General features: G+C 35.5%; 1 protein-coding gene and 1 long non-coding RNA gene across 2 annotated transcripts; one reads left to right on the top strand and one right to left on the bottom strand.

Moving 5' to 3' along the window:
* Positions 1 to 2,057: 2,057 nt before the first annotated feature.
* LOC123660829 (amyloid-beta-like protein) lies at positions 2,058 to 12,783 on the bottom strand. The gene is made up of 15 exons (XM_045595861.1): positions 12,620 to 12,783; positions 11,446 to 11,581; positions 10,366 to 10,587; positions 9,903 to 10,094; positions 9,448 to 9,605; positions 9,111 to 9,218; positions 8,913 to 9,038; positions 8,259 to 8,396; positions 7,705 to 7,851; positions 7,386 to 7,481; positions 6,956 to 7,138; positions 6,017 to 6,109; positions 5,695 to 5,796; positions 5,141 to 5,296; positions 2,058 to 4,399 (listed from the first exon to the last, which is right to left on the bottom strand). Exons 1-15 carry the CDS (start codon positions 12,710 to 12,712, stop codon positions 4,289 to 4,291), a joined length of 2,061 nt encoding a protein of 686 aa, XP_045451817.1. The 5' UTR covers positions 12,713 to 12,783; the 3' UTR covers positions 2,058 to 4,288.
* On the top strand, positions 7,710 to 8,480 carry LOC123660840. The gene is made up of 2 exons (XR_006744255.1): positions 7,710 to 7,845; positions 8,280 to 8,480. It is a non-coding gene; the product is annotated as an uncharacterized LOC123660840 (long non-coding RNA).
* Positions 12,784 to 13,550: the final 767 nt, after the last annotated feature.

Here is a 13,550-nt window from a genome sequence, read left to right as displayed (position 1 = left end):
TGCAGCAATTGAATAACCGGCTAGTTTTTGTTACATATTTTAGGGACCAGTATTTAATTTATTTAATAATTAATTTATTTTAATACAAGTTGAGAGATTATAATATTCTGCATAACGCGCGAAGTAATTGTCTCAGTGATTATTATAGTTGTTTGTTTTTCCATTTCTCGTTTAATTGAATCATAGCTTCACTTTTATTTAAATAAATTATTATGTTGATGATGGATGATAACGAATGATGATTGATGAAGTAGGTTATCTAGTCATTTTATAAAATAAATCAATAATATTTTTCAATGTTTGGTATTCAAAATTTGCGTATTTATTTTATTTCATACCTTTATGGTGATAAATTAACATCGAAGACTGTATTTGTGCAACACCAGAAGTATCACAAGCTCGTTGTCGATCATACTCATACATCCACTTTCAACACAACGTACGAGTATCTCCATCAGCTCCAACTATGTTACTCACCGTAGACACACTCAACGTTAGAATAGTAGATATTATTTAGCTATAATTTTCTGTAAATTTTAGAAACTTCCCCAGTCTGGCTGCTAGAGATTTTAACAGAGTTTATTATAAGCGTGAATTGCTAAGTCCAAGAGAAAGTAGTTCATCATCACTTCAGCCTAATACAGTCCACTGCTGGACATAGGCCTCCAAAAGTTCGCGCCAAAAATGCGTAAAACTCATGTGTGCTGCCCATAGTCACCACGCTGGGCAGGCGGGTTGGTGACCGCAGGGCTGGTTTTGTCGCACCGAAGACGCTGCTGCCCGTCTTCGGCCTGTGTATTTCAAAGCCAGCAAGCAGCAAGCAGTTCATAGTCCTTGTCAAAATAATATAACTATATCAATAGTAAATGTAGTAAGGATTACTATTTAGTTTTTAAAAGTCATTATATTTTAGAATTTAGGAAAATTAATCGCAATTATAAATTCATATAAACCTCAAAATGTCTTATGCCATATGGATAACAAAAAATTTAAAATGGAAAAAAAAATCCAAACGTGTTAAATGCATTTTATCACAATGAAATAATTAAAGTTACGCAAGGTTCTAGAGGTAATTTTATAAAGAACGATTTACATACATTTTAATATTAAAACATCACAATTTTCTGTATTGTATTGTGATTTGTATATTCGTTCTCGGTGTTAATTAAAAACTTCGAGAAGACATCTCCATGATTAAGAAACTTCAAGACATATTCTAAAGGATGCAAACTAACAATTCCTCATTTACTTAATAATAATTGTAATCCCTACACTCAATTATATCTAACTAGCTGACCCGGCGAACTTCGTATCGCCTAACAGTCGATTCTTTAATTTTATTAATTTTTTTTTAGAATTTTTCTCTCCGTAAGAACCATCCTCGTACTTCAAGGAATATTTTAAAAAAAGAATTAGCGAAATCGGTCCAACCGTTCTCGAGTTTTGCGCTTAGCAACACATTCAGCGACTCATTTTTATATTATAGATAGGATGTCGAGTCTTCCATTGCCTGAAGCTCGATAAACATCAGTATGGTCATTTGCCACATTTAACATGCTAATGCCACTGTTAATTTTTTCTTCCAGAATAAAATTTTGAAAAATGCTGCAATGTGTTTTTTTCTCCTAGTCAAAGCTTCAAATAGTTCTCATCTAAAGAAAGTGTCAAATGTAGCCCATTGTACCCTTTTGAAGGCTTAACTCTCTTAAACCTTTTACTGTTTAGCTTCACTAGAAAGGAATTATGGAAATCAATTAAAAGTTATTTACTGAAAGTTAGGTTTAGCTTTTCATTGTAACACTGAGATGTGGTTTGCCTGTCTTTCTAGTATTCATTTGTATACAAATAATGGTTCTTAAATTCAAATGATTCAAATACATTTTGCTTTTTAATTTTTCAATAATTTAATTATGGATTATTTAATATTGGATTTAGCAAAAAATTTAAAAATACCTTTACTTTTTTCACTGTTAAAAATTAAAGATTTAATAATTAAATTTTGCTATGCTGTAATCAAAAATAGGATGAGGCGAGTAGCGCCATTAACAACACCAATATTTAAATTCCTATTTATTGATTCAATTTGAACTTCGAACTCACAATAAATGTAGCATAGGAAACACAAAAAATTTCAAACCATTTATTATATTCTCAAAATACGTGAAACAGTGATTTGAAATTACATAAACCAGGGTTAAAACTACGAACATCGAATATTGTTGACATCGAAATATTAAACATTGAATACAGACCATTCCTCAATACCGACGATAAACAGCTGATTTTGAGCAAAAAGTTTTGTTAAAAAAATAAGTGGTCGGCTCGTTACTTAGTTATTAGTAAAAATACAGCGGTTACTTGATGCAGGATTAGACTTACGTTATACAGTGAGTAAACTTACGTAAATGCCGTACAAGCCACGGGCAGGCGCTCATTCAACCTCTATTCACTTTGACGCGCGTATAGCGCCTTCTCTCGACGTTGGTTCGAACTAAGACGTAACGTACGGCGCTAAACGCGTCTAAGTGAAGAGAGGACAGCGCCTCAGCGCATCTGATATGATTTCCTTAAGGTAGCAGCGCCAGTTCGCCCGTAAACAAATAGAATTAGTGTATATAAATTAGCTTATGTAACAAATAAGCTTAAATGTATATAATACTGAGGCAGAATTACATCTTAACTACGGCGTAACATTAAGAATGGTACGTGGGAATAGACACGAGCGCAAGCCCTTATATTAATCGGACGAATGCAATATATAATTATATTTGCTTTATATCTATGTATCTGACGCTAGAACATCTATATAATGTATTACTTTTGTACATCTACTTATATAATAACCGTACATACACTCGCTAAGCTTAACTGCTTCGGCATCACCGAGTACCCAATGTGCGCAGGCCATCGTTAAACTAAACCGATTATAAACGCGCCTGTTTTTGACTAGATCATACGAAGCTCCTCTTATTGAACTTCACAAATAGCTCATAGTGATTTTAAACCTTATTCGCACACGTTGAGTACACAGTCCTTTCCTACCGGGAACTATGAGTATTGTCCCGCGGGTAAACGGAGAAAGACGAAGGGGGAAAGAGACAGAAGTATGTACCCGAGACACACCTCGACGCGACCACGAGAGTGATCTGTCAAGTGCCTCAGGTCGAAGGTACCAAAGTTTTGACTAGAAGAGTAGGTACTACAGAGGCTACGCGTTCACCCGCACCGGCTTTGCCGCCCGTCCCATTGCTAAGTACACATAATTATTAAAATATATTTTCGCATTTTATTACATAAAATTCACGTTATGTTCTACCTACATTAGAAAAAGAAAGCGGGCTTTAAGAATAAGTAAATTTAGGTTCGAATTTGTACGCGGAGTCTATATACACAGCGTACCATGGACGTTTGTTCCACAGAGTCGAGGGACAACGCACAGTGAAATAACGCGAAAAACAAACACTCCAAGTATCGTCTTAAAGTGAGATGAGTGTCGACAAATTAGAATGAGAATATAATGAAAAACAATATCGAAAAGTGAGTATTTATTTTCAATGTGCATTATCACTCGAGACGCGGTCTCGAAAACTTAATTTAAATAACTCGACTACAAGGTGAAACTTATGAATTCTAGGATACTAGACGAAACTTAGACCTAATCTTAAATTCAAATAAATATTTTGGTGCAAACATAAAAAATAACATATAAAACAATATAAATTCTAATATCAGTTATGTTTAGTTTGACTGACTGCGAGAAATCGCAAAAAATATGTTGACTAATCACACAAGCTTTCTTATTACAATGAACATTTAGAACATTAACCATCAGGCTCGCCTTACGATCGAGGAATAGTTCACATAATCTGCACACACATTCATTCCATAAAGAATTAATTGTTCGAGGAAATAGATATAAGGACAGGGTACAGAGATGAGGGATTATCTAGCACACATCACAAATAATAGATTAAAAGGTTAATCTTATTCCCTTTCATCGGTTCAAAAGAGTTCAAAGAAGGAATTTTGAAATAAGAGTCAAATCTAGCTTTAATGTCGATATACGGCGTTATGATGATATTAGTAGTATAATATTTTAAAAAGTGTCAAGACATCAATATTATTGTGCTTTTAGTTACAAATGTAATGTTATCAAATGAACCTCGAGGGAATGACAAGCGAAACGAGATCACAATTAGTCACTTTCTTATACTTGTCTTGCTAACACTTCCCGAAATAAGAAAGAGTGTAAGGCAGGCCTGATGGACGGTGGGATGTAGGAGCAGATTTACTCCTTGACTTCAAAGTATTTATAGGTAGGATTTTCGTAGCCATTGATTTGCATGTTGGCCACGTGTCGCTCTTCAGGTGTGGGAGCCACTGCGCCGGTCTGTTCGACCTGAAAATTACATTTTTTTTTGTCAATTTGGTAATGATGTAAATAAAAATATAATAGGACTTTTATACAAAAAAAAAAAAAAAATATCTTGGCACTATTGACCTTAATAAAAACATCACAAAGTAGCGGCTACAAGTTTATGAATTACAACTCATGTCACAAGCTGTGAGAATTCATTTCATCATCACCGTGGTTACTGGTTACCATAGTCTTGCTGTTAACCAAATAATATGACCTTTAGATTATATTCAAGCAGTTATCTCTGATTGAGGTGCTTTTTTTTGCTATTGCTCGTTATCATTAACACTAGATAGTGACCGTTTTTTGGTAGGCAAATTATCTGCTAAATAGTGAGATAGGCCAACTAGCGCATGGCGTTAAATACTTCAACACTACAACTACAAATACAACACTACAACTACAATACTTCCAACCTTTTCTTATATTTCTCCATATTCTTTCTTTTTGAGCCTTCTCGTGTGAGAAAAGGAGGTTTCTGCCCATTCGTGGGACGTTTGACGATCCCTGGACTCAAGGGTCACAGCACTGCCTTATGGCCGTTGCGTTAACAATCGCGGTTATGATACCCGCTCATGGCAACCCGCCATGGCATTGTATTGGCAATACAAATGTTTGTAGTTGCCTAAGCGTTTTTGCTTGATGAGTAAATCCCCGTTGAGTGTGAGGCCTTTATTTATAAAAAAATTAAGTTTAATTCAGTTACAGGTGACTTTTGCTAACCTGCACGAATCCCTGCGCGGAGGGCGCGCGGTCGCGGCGGCGCGCCACGGCGAGCGCGACGGCGGCGGCGGCCGCCAGCGCGGCGCCGCCCACGCACAGCGCGGGGTACAGCGCGCCCGCGCCGCCGCCGCTGCCGCTGGCCCGCACCTTGTACTCCTGGGAGTTACGTTCATGTTGAGTCGCGGCTTTAGTTAATGCACGCTTAATACTAAATATATGGCATAATCATTTACTACCAAATAATATGCAATGAACGGAAGGGACGTAAAGTGATTTACTACTTTCTGGCTTCTCGGATAAAGTTGAAAGATTAAAGTAAGAGAAATATTTAGGTTGTTCCTATTAGGGTGGTCTTAGAATATTAAAATACAAATTATAATATTGCTTTTTACTTTTTGTTTACAACGACAGTCATTTATTGAAGAATTTCGTATGATATATTTTTTAGTACGTAGTATTTAAGAGGATCCTTTACAATCGCTTATAAAGCTTAATCATGCTTATAAAATTTAAATTTATTTGCATACTTCTAAAAAGAACATATTAACACTTACAGGCTGGGAATGTTGCAGTTCATGTTTGAGAGCATGGGCTGGTGGAGGCGGCGCCCTTTCCTCCGCTTGTTCTAAAGCAGCGCGTAAACCTTCACCCTCGGTCTAGAACAGAACAGAATGTTATAGCCTTAATACTAATGACAACAGTAGAGACAACTGTAGCAGTAGTGACGTCTGGAAACGTTAATTTTCAGGGAATAAAAGTAAATCTTAGTATGATGATTTTGAAATAAAACTGTCGGTTTAATTTAACAAAAATACTTTTTCAAGGAGTTCTATGTTGTCAAAAAATCCGTTTACAGACAATCTTAAGAATAATCACCTCGCTGGTGGATCGTCGGCTGGATGTTTCGCTTACTTCACTAGTTTCGGTTTCGCTCTCTGGAGCGTCAGTCATCGTGCTTGTAATGATTTCCTGTAAACGCAAGACATTTTAAATATTTATTTTTTATCATATTAAAATTTTTACCCCAAGAAGGGTACGCAAGTGCAAAAATACTTTTATAACGCATTCTGTTTTTGGTAGGTAATATTTAACATATTAAAATCGGAATGATGAAAAAGCAATGTTTTCAAAAAAAAGGTGTACTTTGAAATATGTTTCAGTGCAGTGTATTTGTCATAATTAATAGCACGAACTAAATTGGTAAATTTATTTTAAAAGTAATAAGAACGTTGGTCTAACTTTACTTCTGGGTATTCTTAAGTGAACACTCACAGTGGTAGTGGTTTCTTGAGTGAAAGCCGGTCGTGTGGTGAGATCTCGTACGGACACGGACGCCGAGGGAGAGGGGGAGGCAGAAGGCGCAGCGGAGGTCTGAGTTGTGGACACGGTTGTGGTGTCCTCCGTCTCATTAATTTCGCTTGCTTCGTCGTCTGTTTCTTCGCTCTCTTTCACGCCATTCGAGGTCTAAAACAGATTTGAATGTTTGTTTTACAGTATGGTTTTCTTTTATTCAATGATCTAATTATAAACAAATATTTTGCGACTCGAATAATGGAACATTTTGTTATTCAAACATAAAGAAGAAATTTTTACTATGCCTAATTTTATTAAAACCACCAAGGAGTTTTGAAAAAAAAGAGAATATATTTTACTAAAATTATCTTTAGTTATCAATTGCATTAGTTAGGAGCATTTATTCCATTAAAAATTGGGGTTTGAAATCGGTACTATCTTGTTTGTAAACGCGATGAACGACTACCTTATTTTTTCATGCACTAAAAACTATAAAGGACAAAAGAATACAGTAACACTTACCCTAACACGTTCGTTCTGAATATCCTGTCGCTGACGTGTGCGCTGGTCCCTCTTCGCGTTGAGTTGTTCACGAGCAGCTTGTTCTCTTTGCACTTCAGCTTCAATGCGGTCCAGAAGGAGTTCCTCGGCCTCAGGAGTCATGGACATTAAGGAAACAGCCATGTCGTCCTTTGACTGCATTGACTAAAATAATATTTAACGTTATATGAATTTTGTAAAGTTTGCAAGCATACTTAAGTATCTGAATTTAAAAAATTGGTCAAAACATTCTTTTGAAAGTTCCATCCTCTAACCATTCAAGACTTGAATATTAATGAAGCCTTATTGAATTTTTAATGCAATTAATTCCATGTCGTAAGGATCGTCCTTCATTGAACATTGGACAGTTGTCCAATTTTAACGTATAATATTGGTATTAAAAAATGAATACCTGAACGTAATCTTCAATAGCGGTACCAATGCTAGCGTAGAGATGTGGGCGACGGCGTAGGGAGGTCAAAGCACGTTGTAATGCGCGATCAGCATCCTAGTGACAAAAGAAAAAACAAAGATATAGAAAATCTGAAAAAAAAAAAATTTGTAAGAAATTATCGTTTTTCAAAATAGTTTTATAGATTTATTATTAAGCGTATACATTATAAATATAACATTTATAACTATATTGTATAAAACTGGTTTATTAATGAAGTATTTTATATAATTTTCAACATAATAAAAATAACATTTTTTTTTCAATGTTTTGTTGTAACCTGTAATCTGTCAGCAGCACTAGCCCGTTCAGCGGCGGCGGCCTCGCGACCAGCGGCAGCAGCGCGGCGCCACGCGGCCAGAGCGCCGCTGCGTTCAGCCGCCAGGGCACGGACCAAACGTTGCAGACATTTCTGGACGCGGTGAGCCTGGAATATTTTAAATTGTAAATAAAATCGCCTTAAGTCTTGAGTTGTAATTCAAAAAGTAATACTTTTTACTTAAAATATTGAATTACAACAAATATAATTTTAATGTATAACATGAATGTTTCAATAGTGCTTTTGAGGTCTATTTGAATACAGTTTTTTTTTTTAATTTTGATTTTGATATTATGATAATATGACGTCTTTATATTGAAATCTAAGGAGAAAATGACTTTAGTTAAATATTGGTAAAACACAAAAAGTTTTGAAATCTGCTAAAAAATTTAATAGTGATACAATTAGGATGGTATATTTTATTTTATTTTACTAACTTAAGAGTCTGTAATAAATATATTTTACTGTTATGAACATTTAAATATATAGTAGGTCACCAAGTTAATAATACTAACATTGGGAGGTGTGTCCCTTAGAGAGCGCGTGTAGCAGGCGAGTGCGGTGCGGCGGCGTTGAGCGAGGTGTGCGAGGACACGCTGCTGGTGGAGGGCGGCGAGCCGACGGCGTTCCGATACGCCCTCCTCCTCCAGCGACTGTTGAGAATATAACATTTTTTAAGATTCCGTATCAAATGACAAAGTGAACCTATTGATTTCATTAAATTCTCCTCTACATTCGCCTTAGGGTTGTGTATTTACAATCACATAGCAGGCATTTTTTTTAATTATTTCAACAGACTAGGTATTTCGATAAATAAATTTTTAAACCTTCTCCTTTTTGCCTCGAGATTTTTATGCGTGATTCGAATTTACCCTTAAACCGTTTTTAATGCATAGATAGGTTTGAGCTAAATTTAATCTAGTTTGATTAATAGGAGATCTAGGTTTAATGACACTTATCTAAATTGAGTCTATATTTTTCTCTATTTAAGTAAAGTTATTTTTTGGCAATGTTTTACTGAGCTATAAAATAATCATCCGTGTTAAAAAATTAAATATAGAATTTGTCCTATATATCTCAATTCTATACGATTGTTGTTACAAAACCTTTGTCTGATATGTTAAAATTTTCAATAATAACGTTTTTAGTAACAGTTTGTAAGATTTTACCTGGATGTTTGCTTGGAATTTAGCAGTCATGCGTTGCCGGAAAGTCTGCGCGGCAGATGGGTCAGAAGTCATCATCTGTTGGTAACGGTCTTCCAGTTCTGACCATTCACGCATTACTTTTGTAATCTGCAAGACGAAATTTGAGTCAAAAAATTATTCTAGACGATATTTAATATTAATTATGATCATGCCTCATACCTTTTCCCGGTGAGTTTCCTCCAGCCGTTGCTGCGCATCTTTGTAGCTCTGATGTTCGGTTCGGGGATCGAAATGTGAGAAGTACGGGTCGGAGGTAGCAGTAGAAGCCTGTACAATATGCACCTGTTATCTTTATTGATTACTTTATACGGCGAAATAATATTGCCTACTATTCTGGTACAGTGTTGACGAAATTTCCGGAAGTAAGTAACCTTGTATGTGGATATTCAAAGCAAATAAGCAAAAACATTATAATTATATAAATATACTATTATAATGACTAGCTACATTTCTGCTCAAGGCTTGCAAAAAGTATTAAACAATAAGTAACACTAACCGTAGTAGTAGTCGTAGTAGTAGTGGTAGTTGAAGTGGTGGTAGAGGGAGATGCAGACGATTCTGGTCGTGGCCAAGCGGAGTCATCACCGTCCGTGTAGTCATCATCTTCAGCGTCGTCATCATGAGATAAATCAGCATCTTCATCTTCATCCATATCTATAAAAAATGATTTTTAATTATTTCTAAGTCTTTGAAACTTTGATACCACATACCATTAGCTTTATCAAATAAATGTTAAAGTAAATCGTTTTACGAAAATCTTTTCGAACTTTACATAAAATGGCTGCTAGATATTATCTCTTATATAGGACATGAATATTTTTTTCTATTTTTAAGATTTCATTTTAGATTGATGGCATGAAATTTTAAGTTGAGGTGTGAATTATTGTATAAATTATAGTGTATAAATACACCAACAAATTACATATTTTAATAAATTCATATAAATATTACCGTCATCAGTGTCGTCATCATCATCATCGTCACTGAGGTTAAGGGTGTCATCATCGTCATCGATCAAAGAGTCTTCATCATCAAGAAGTTCGTCATCTCGTTCGTCCATAGCAGCAGAAGCAGCCAACATCTCTTCACCACCAGGGCTTACTGGAACGCCGACGTCCATTGGCTTGTGCATCTTAACGTTTTCTATAAAAATGAAAATATTTTCAAATACTATTTATTTTATTTAGTTCATTTTATTAAATAGTTTATATTAACAAAATGTAATTAACAACTTAATGTTACGGAAGATTTTTTAATTACAATTAGTTATTAAAATGTAAAATCTTGACCATCTTATGCTAACGTCTACATGAATTCTCAAATTATGTAAAATATGTTTTAGGATTATTTTGAAGCATTGAAATATTATTATCATTTGGCATAACATGGTTTGATGAAAGAAGTTACAAATTACCTTTAAAATGCTTAGGGCAGCACACGAATTCAACTCCAGAGAACAGGCTGATACCGCAAGGCAGGAGCATAGCAAAAGTACGTAATCGGAGTCCACGTTGAGCGCACGCGCGTCCGGCGGTTGCGTTCCAGCGAGAGAACTGCCAGCACCGGCTTTGGTTGTGGATGTGGTCGAAGAGACAGCTCTCGGGCACCAACAGCGCATCCGATTGGAATGGGCCTTCTGCCGCCAAATACTCTTTGTAGATAACGGGAAAATATTATGTGGCAACAGGTATTACCCTAAATTGCTGATTTAAAACTGTTTTTGAAAATTATTTTATTAGTTTTTAACAGTATATAAAAGTGGATCAGAAATTTTAGAGACAATTCCAGAAACAATTAACTTACTTTAATTGAAATAACTACTATATATATGTATCTATTTATTATCTTCGTCTATTATATCTAGTATATGTCTTTTAATATAAATATCTACGCTAAAATTCATTTTTGAACATAGACGTGTCCGTATTGTTCTTCCTATTGTATATAGCCTCTTTTAGTGTTTTCGGGTTCAACGAGGCTTATGTGAAAGTCTCCTTCAAAACAAAATTACGTAATAGACAACGATTGAAAGAACTGGCAATAAAAGTTGAGAACAATAATGCCAAACAGGTGGGAAAAGTATATGAAATAAATCATTACATCATCATTACAGCCTATACAGTCCACTGCTGGACATAGGCCTCCACAAGTTTACGCCAAAAATAACGTGAACTCATGTGTTTTGCCCATAGTCACCACGCTGGGCAGGCGGGTTGGTGACCGCAGTACTGGCTTTGTCGCACCGAAGACGCTGCTGCCCGTCTTCGGCCTGTGTATTTCAAAGCCAGCAGTTGGATGGTTATCCCGCCATCGGTCGGCTTCTTAAGTTCCAAGATGGTTGTGGAACCTTGTTCCCCTTCCCCTTGGATCCCTTAGTCGCCTCTTACGACACCCACGGGAAGAGAGGGGGTGGCTAAATTCTTTAGTGCCGTAGCCACACAGCACTGAAATAAATACGGGAAATATATTTTGTTCTACATGGTGTCACACTTACCAAGACAACGGAAGGGTTTCACCCATCTGGTAACCTTGCACTTGGCAGCGTTGTTAGAACCGAGCTTGCACCAGTTACTAACTTTGACGTAGTGGGATGCTTCGACGATGTTAGTGATATCATGGCTCGGGTAAACCTGGAAAAATATGTTTCACTTAGAAAAGCGTATTAATTAATTTAGAAAAAATGAAAATGTAATATATTGAACAGAAAAAAAAATATTGTAATAATATTTTAACAGGTGTTTAGACCAAAAATTTCGTTATATTTTGATTTAATTTACAGTATTTGAATATTTTTATTTTTTGTATCAAAACTATATTGTTACGTAACTATGGAAAACTTCCAGAAAATCGCATAAATTTAGTTGAAGAGGAATCTCTAAAGCAAACAACCACAACTTTTCCCATAATGACAAAAGTTTTCCTACAATCACGAAATTGGATTGAATATTCTATTTGAACAAAGAAATAGCGATTTGAGCAAAAGTTTTATCTGCGCAGGCGTTCGTTTTATTTTTATATGATTACTCGTTTTTCAGTGTCTTGTGCTTAACTAAAGCTACTCTTAACATTCAAAGAACATGTAACTCTCCTTTTTGCCTGTCATTGTTCTTGATACTAAATGCCGAATTCTTTTTTGTCTGTTTCTTAACTTACTAATCCATTAATAAGCCTTTTTTAAAACGACTATGATATGATGCTTAGAAATTGAAAATTTTGTCTAGAAATATTCGCTTTCTTAGTCATAAGATCATCGTTGTATATTTATTATATTATATCACTGTGTTTCTATTTTGGTGTATCATAAAGATTTCTTGTTATCATTATTCCATTATTACTTCAATTGAAGTATGGCACCGTAGGAAATATCGTGCTCAAACTCTGGAGCAGCCTGACTGGGTAAGTACCTCGACCTTACTAAAGATTACAGCTAAATAATACTTCTTTCAAGCAGTGTTGTGTTCCTGTGGGGAGTAAAGTGACAGAATGGGGGCGGGGGGCATGTGGGTGTAGAGTCGGTAACACACTTGCAATGATTCTGCTGTTGCAGGCGCCTATGAGCTATGGTAATCGCTTAAAATCAGGTGAGCCGCATTCTTGTTTGGCGACCAAGTTGTAAGAAAAAAAAACACAAAATTATAATTTAAAAAATTGTTACTCTAATATCTAACCTTTTTGCAATAATCGAGGATTTCCATTTTGTCTTTCAGGCAGTTGTGCGGCTTGGTAGTGAGATCAGGTGTCCATCGTCCTGCAGCTGACATGTATTGGGGGTGGTACGTCGCGCCGGCTTCACATAGCACTGCGACTTGGGGCTCAGCGCCGCTTGTCGCCTGTTAGACAAAAATAGCAATTCGTTAAAAAATATTTATTTTCTCGATATCGAAACCTAGTACTAATATCAAACTGTAAAGATAATCATAAAAAAATAAGCATTGTGATTTTTTTAGAATTCTTTTAATAATAGTGTTTTTTAAAAACTACTCGTTAAATGGTTACTTACTAGTAGTTAATCAATTTTAATAAATACTGAAACTGCAAGAATAGTAGATTATATTTGGATTTTTTTCCTATTCAAGAATATAAATGCACTAATTTTTAAAAACATTGAACACCAATAAAATTAGCTCAACCACGCCCATTTGAAAAATCACTTACAAGTTACGAGTAATACTCCTTAATCGATATAAATCTATTTTTAAATGGTTCCCGAGCTCAGCTCAGCTAACATAAGTTATACAAATAGTGTCTGTCCGGGACGTCTAGACGTCCTGAAAGGGTAGTTTTCCGATTAAGGAAATACTGAATAAAGGGGTCGATGAACGGAGAAATAATTGATGATCGTTCGTAAAATAAACCGTGTAAGTTGGCGCGTGTGAGTGAATTTCCGACACGGCTTTATTGATTTGATCTTTATACTACACTAGCTTTAACTATTTAGGCTTTTATCGTTTTCTTTCACTAAAATATAGCCTATGTCACTCAGTGATAATGTAACGTTTTCCTGGTGAAATAATTTTTAAAATCAATCAAATAATTTAGAAGTAAAACTTCTTTACGCACGCTTTACTTGGGGTCCTTGAGGAGTAAGCTGAAGTGTGA

This window comes from Melitaea cinxia, chromosome 16 (genome assembly GCF_905220565.1).
Source record: "Melitaea cinxia chromosome 16, ilMelCinx1.1, whole genome shotgun sequence".
Lineage (NCBI taxonomy): Eukaryota > Metazoa > Arthropoda > Insecta > Lepidoptera > Nymphalidae > Melitaea > Melitaea cinxia.
Note: the sequence above shows the minus strand (reverse complement) of the source record. Positions and strands in the feature narration are given on the sequence as shown.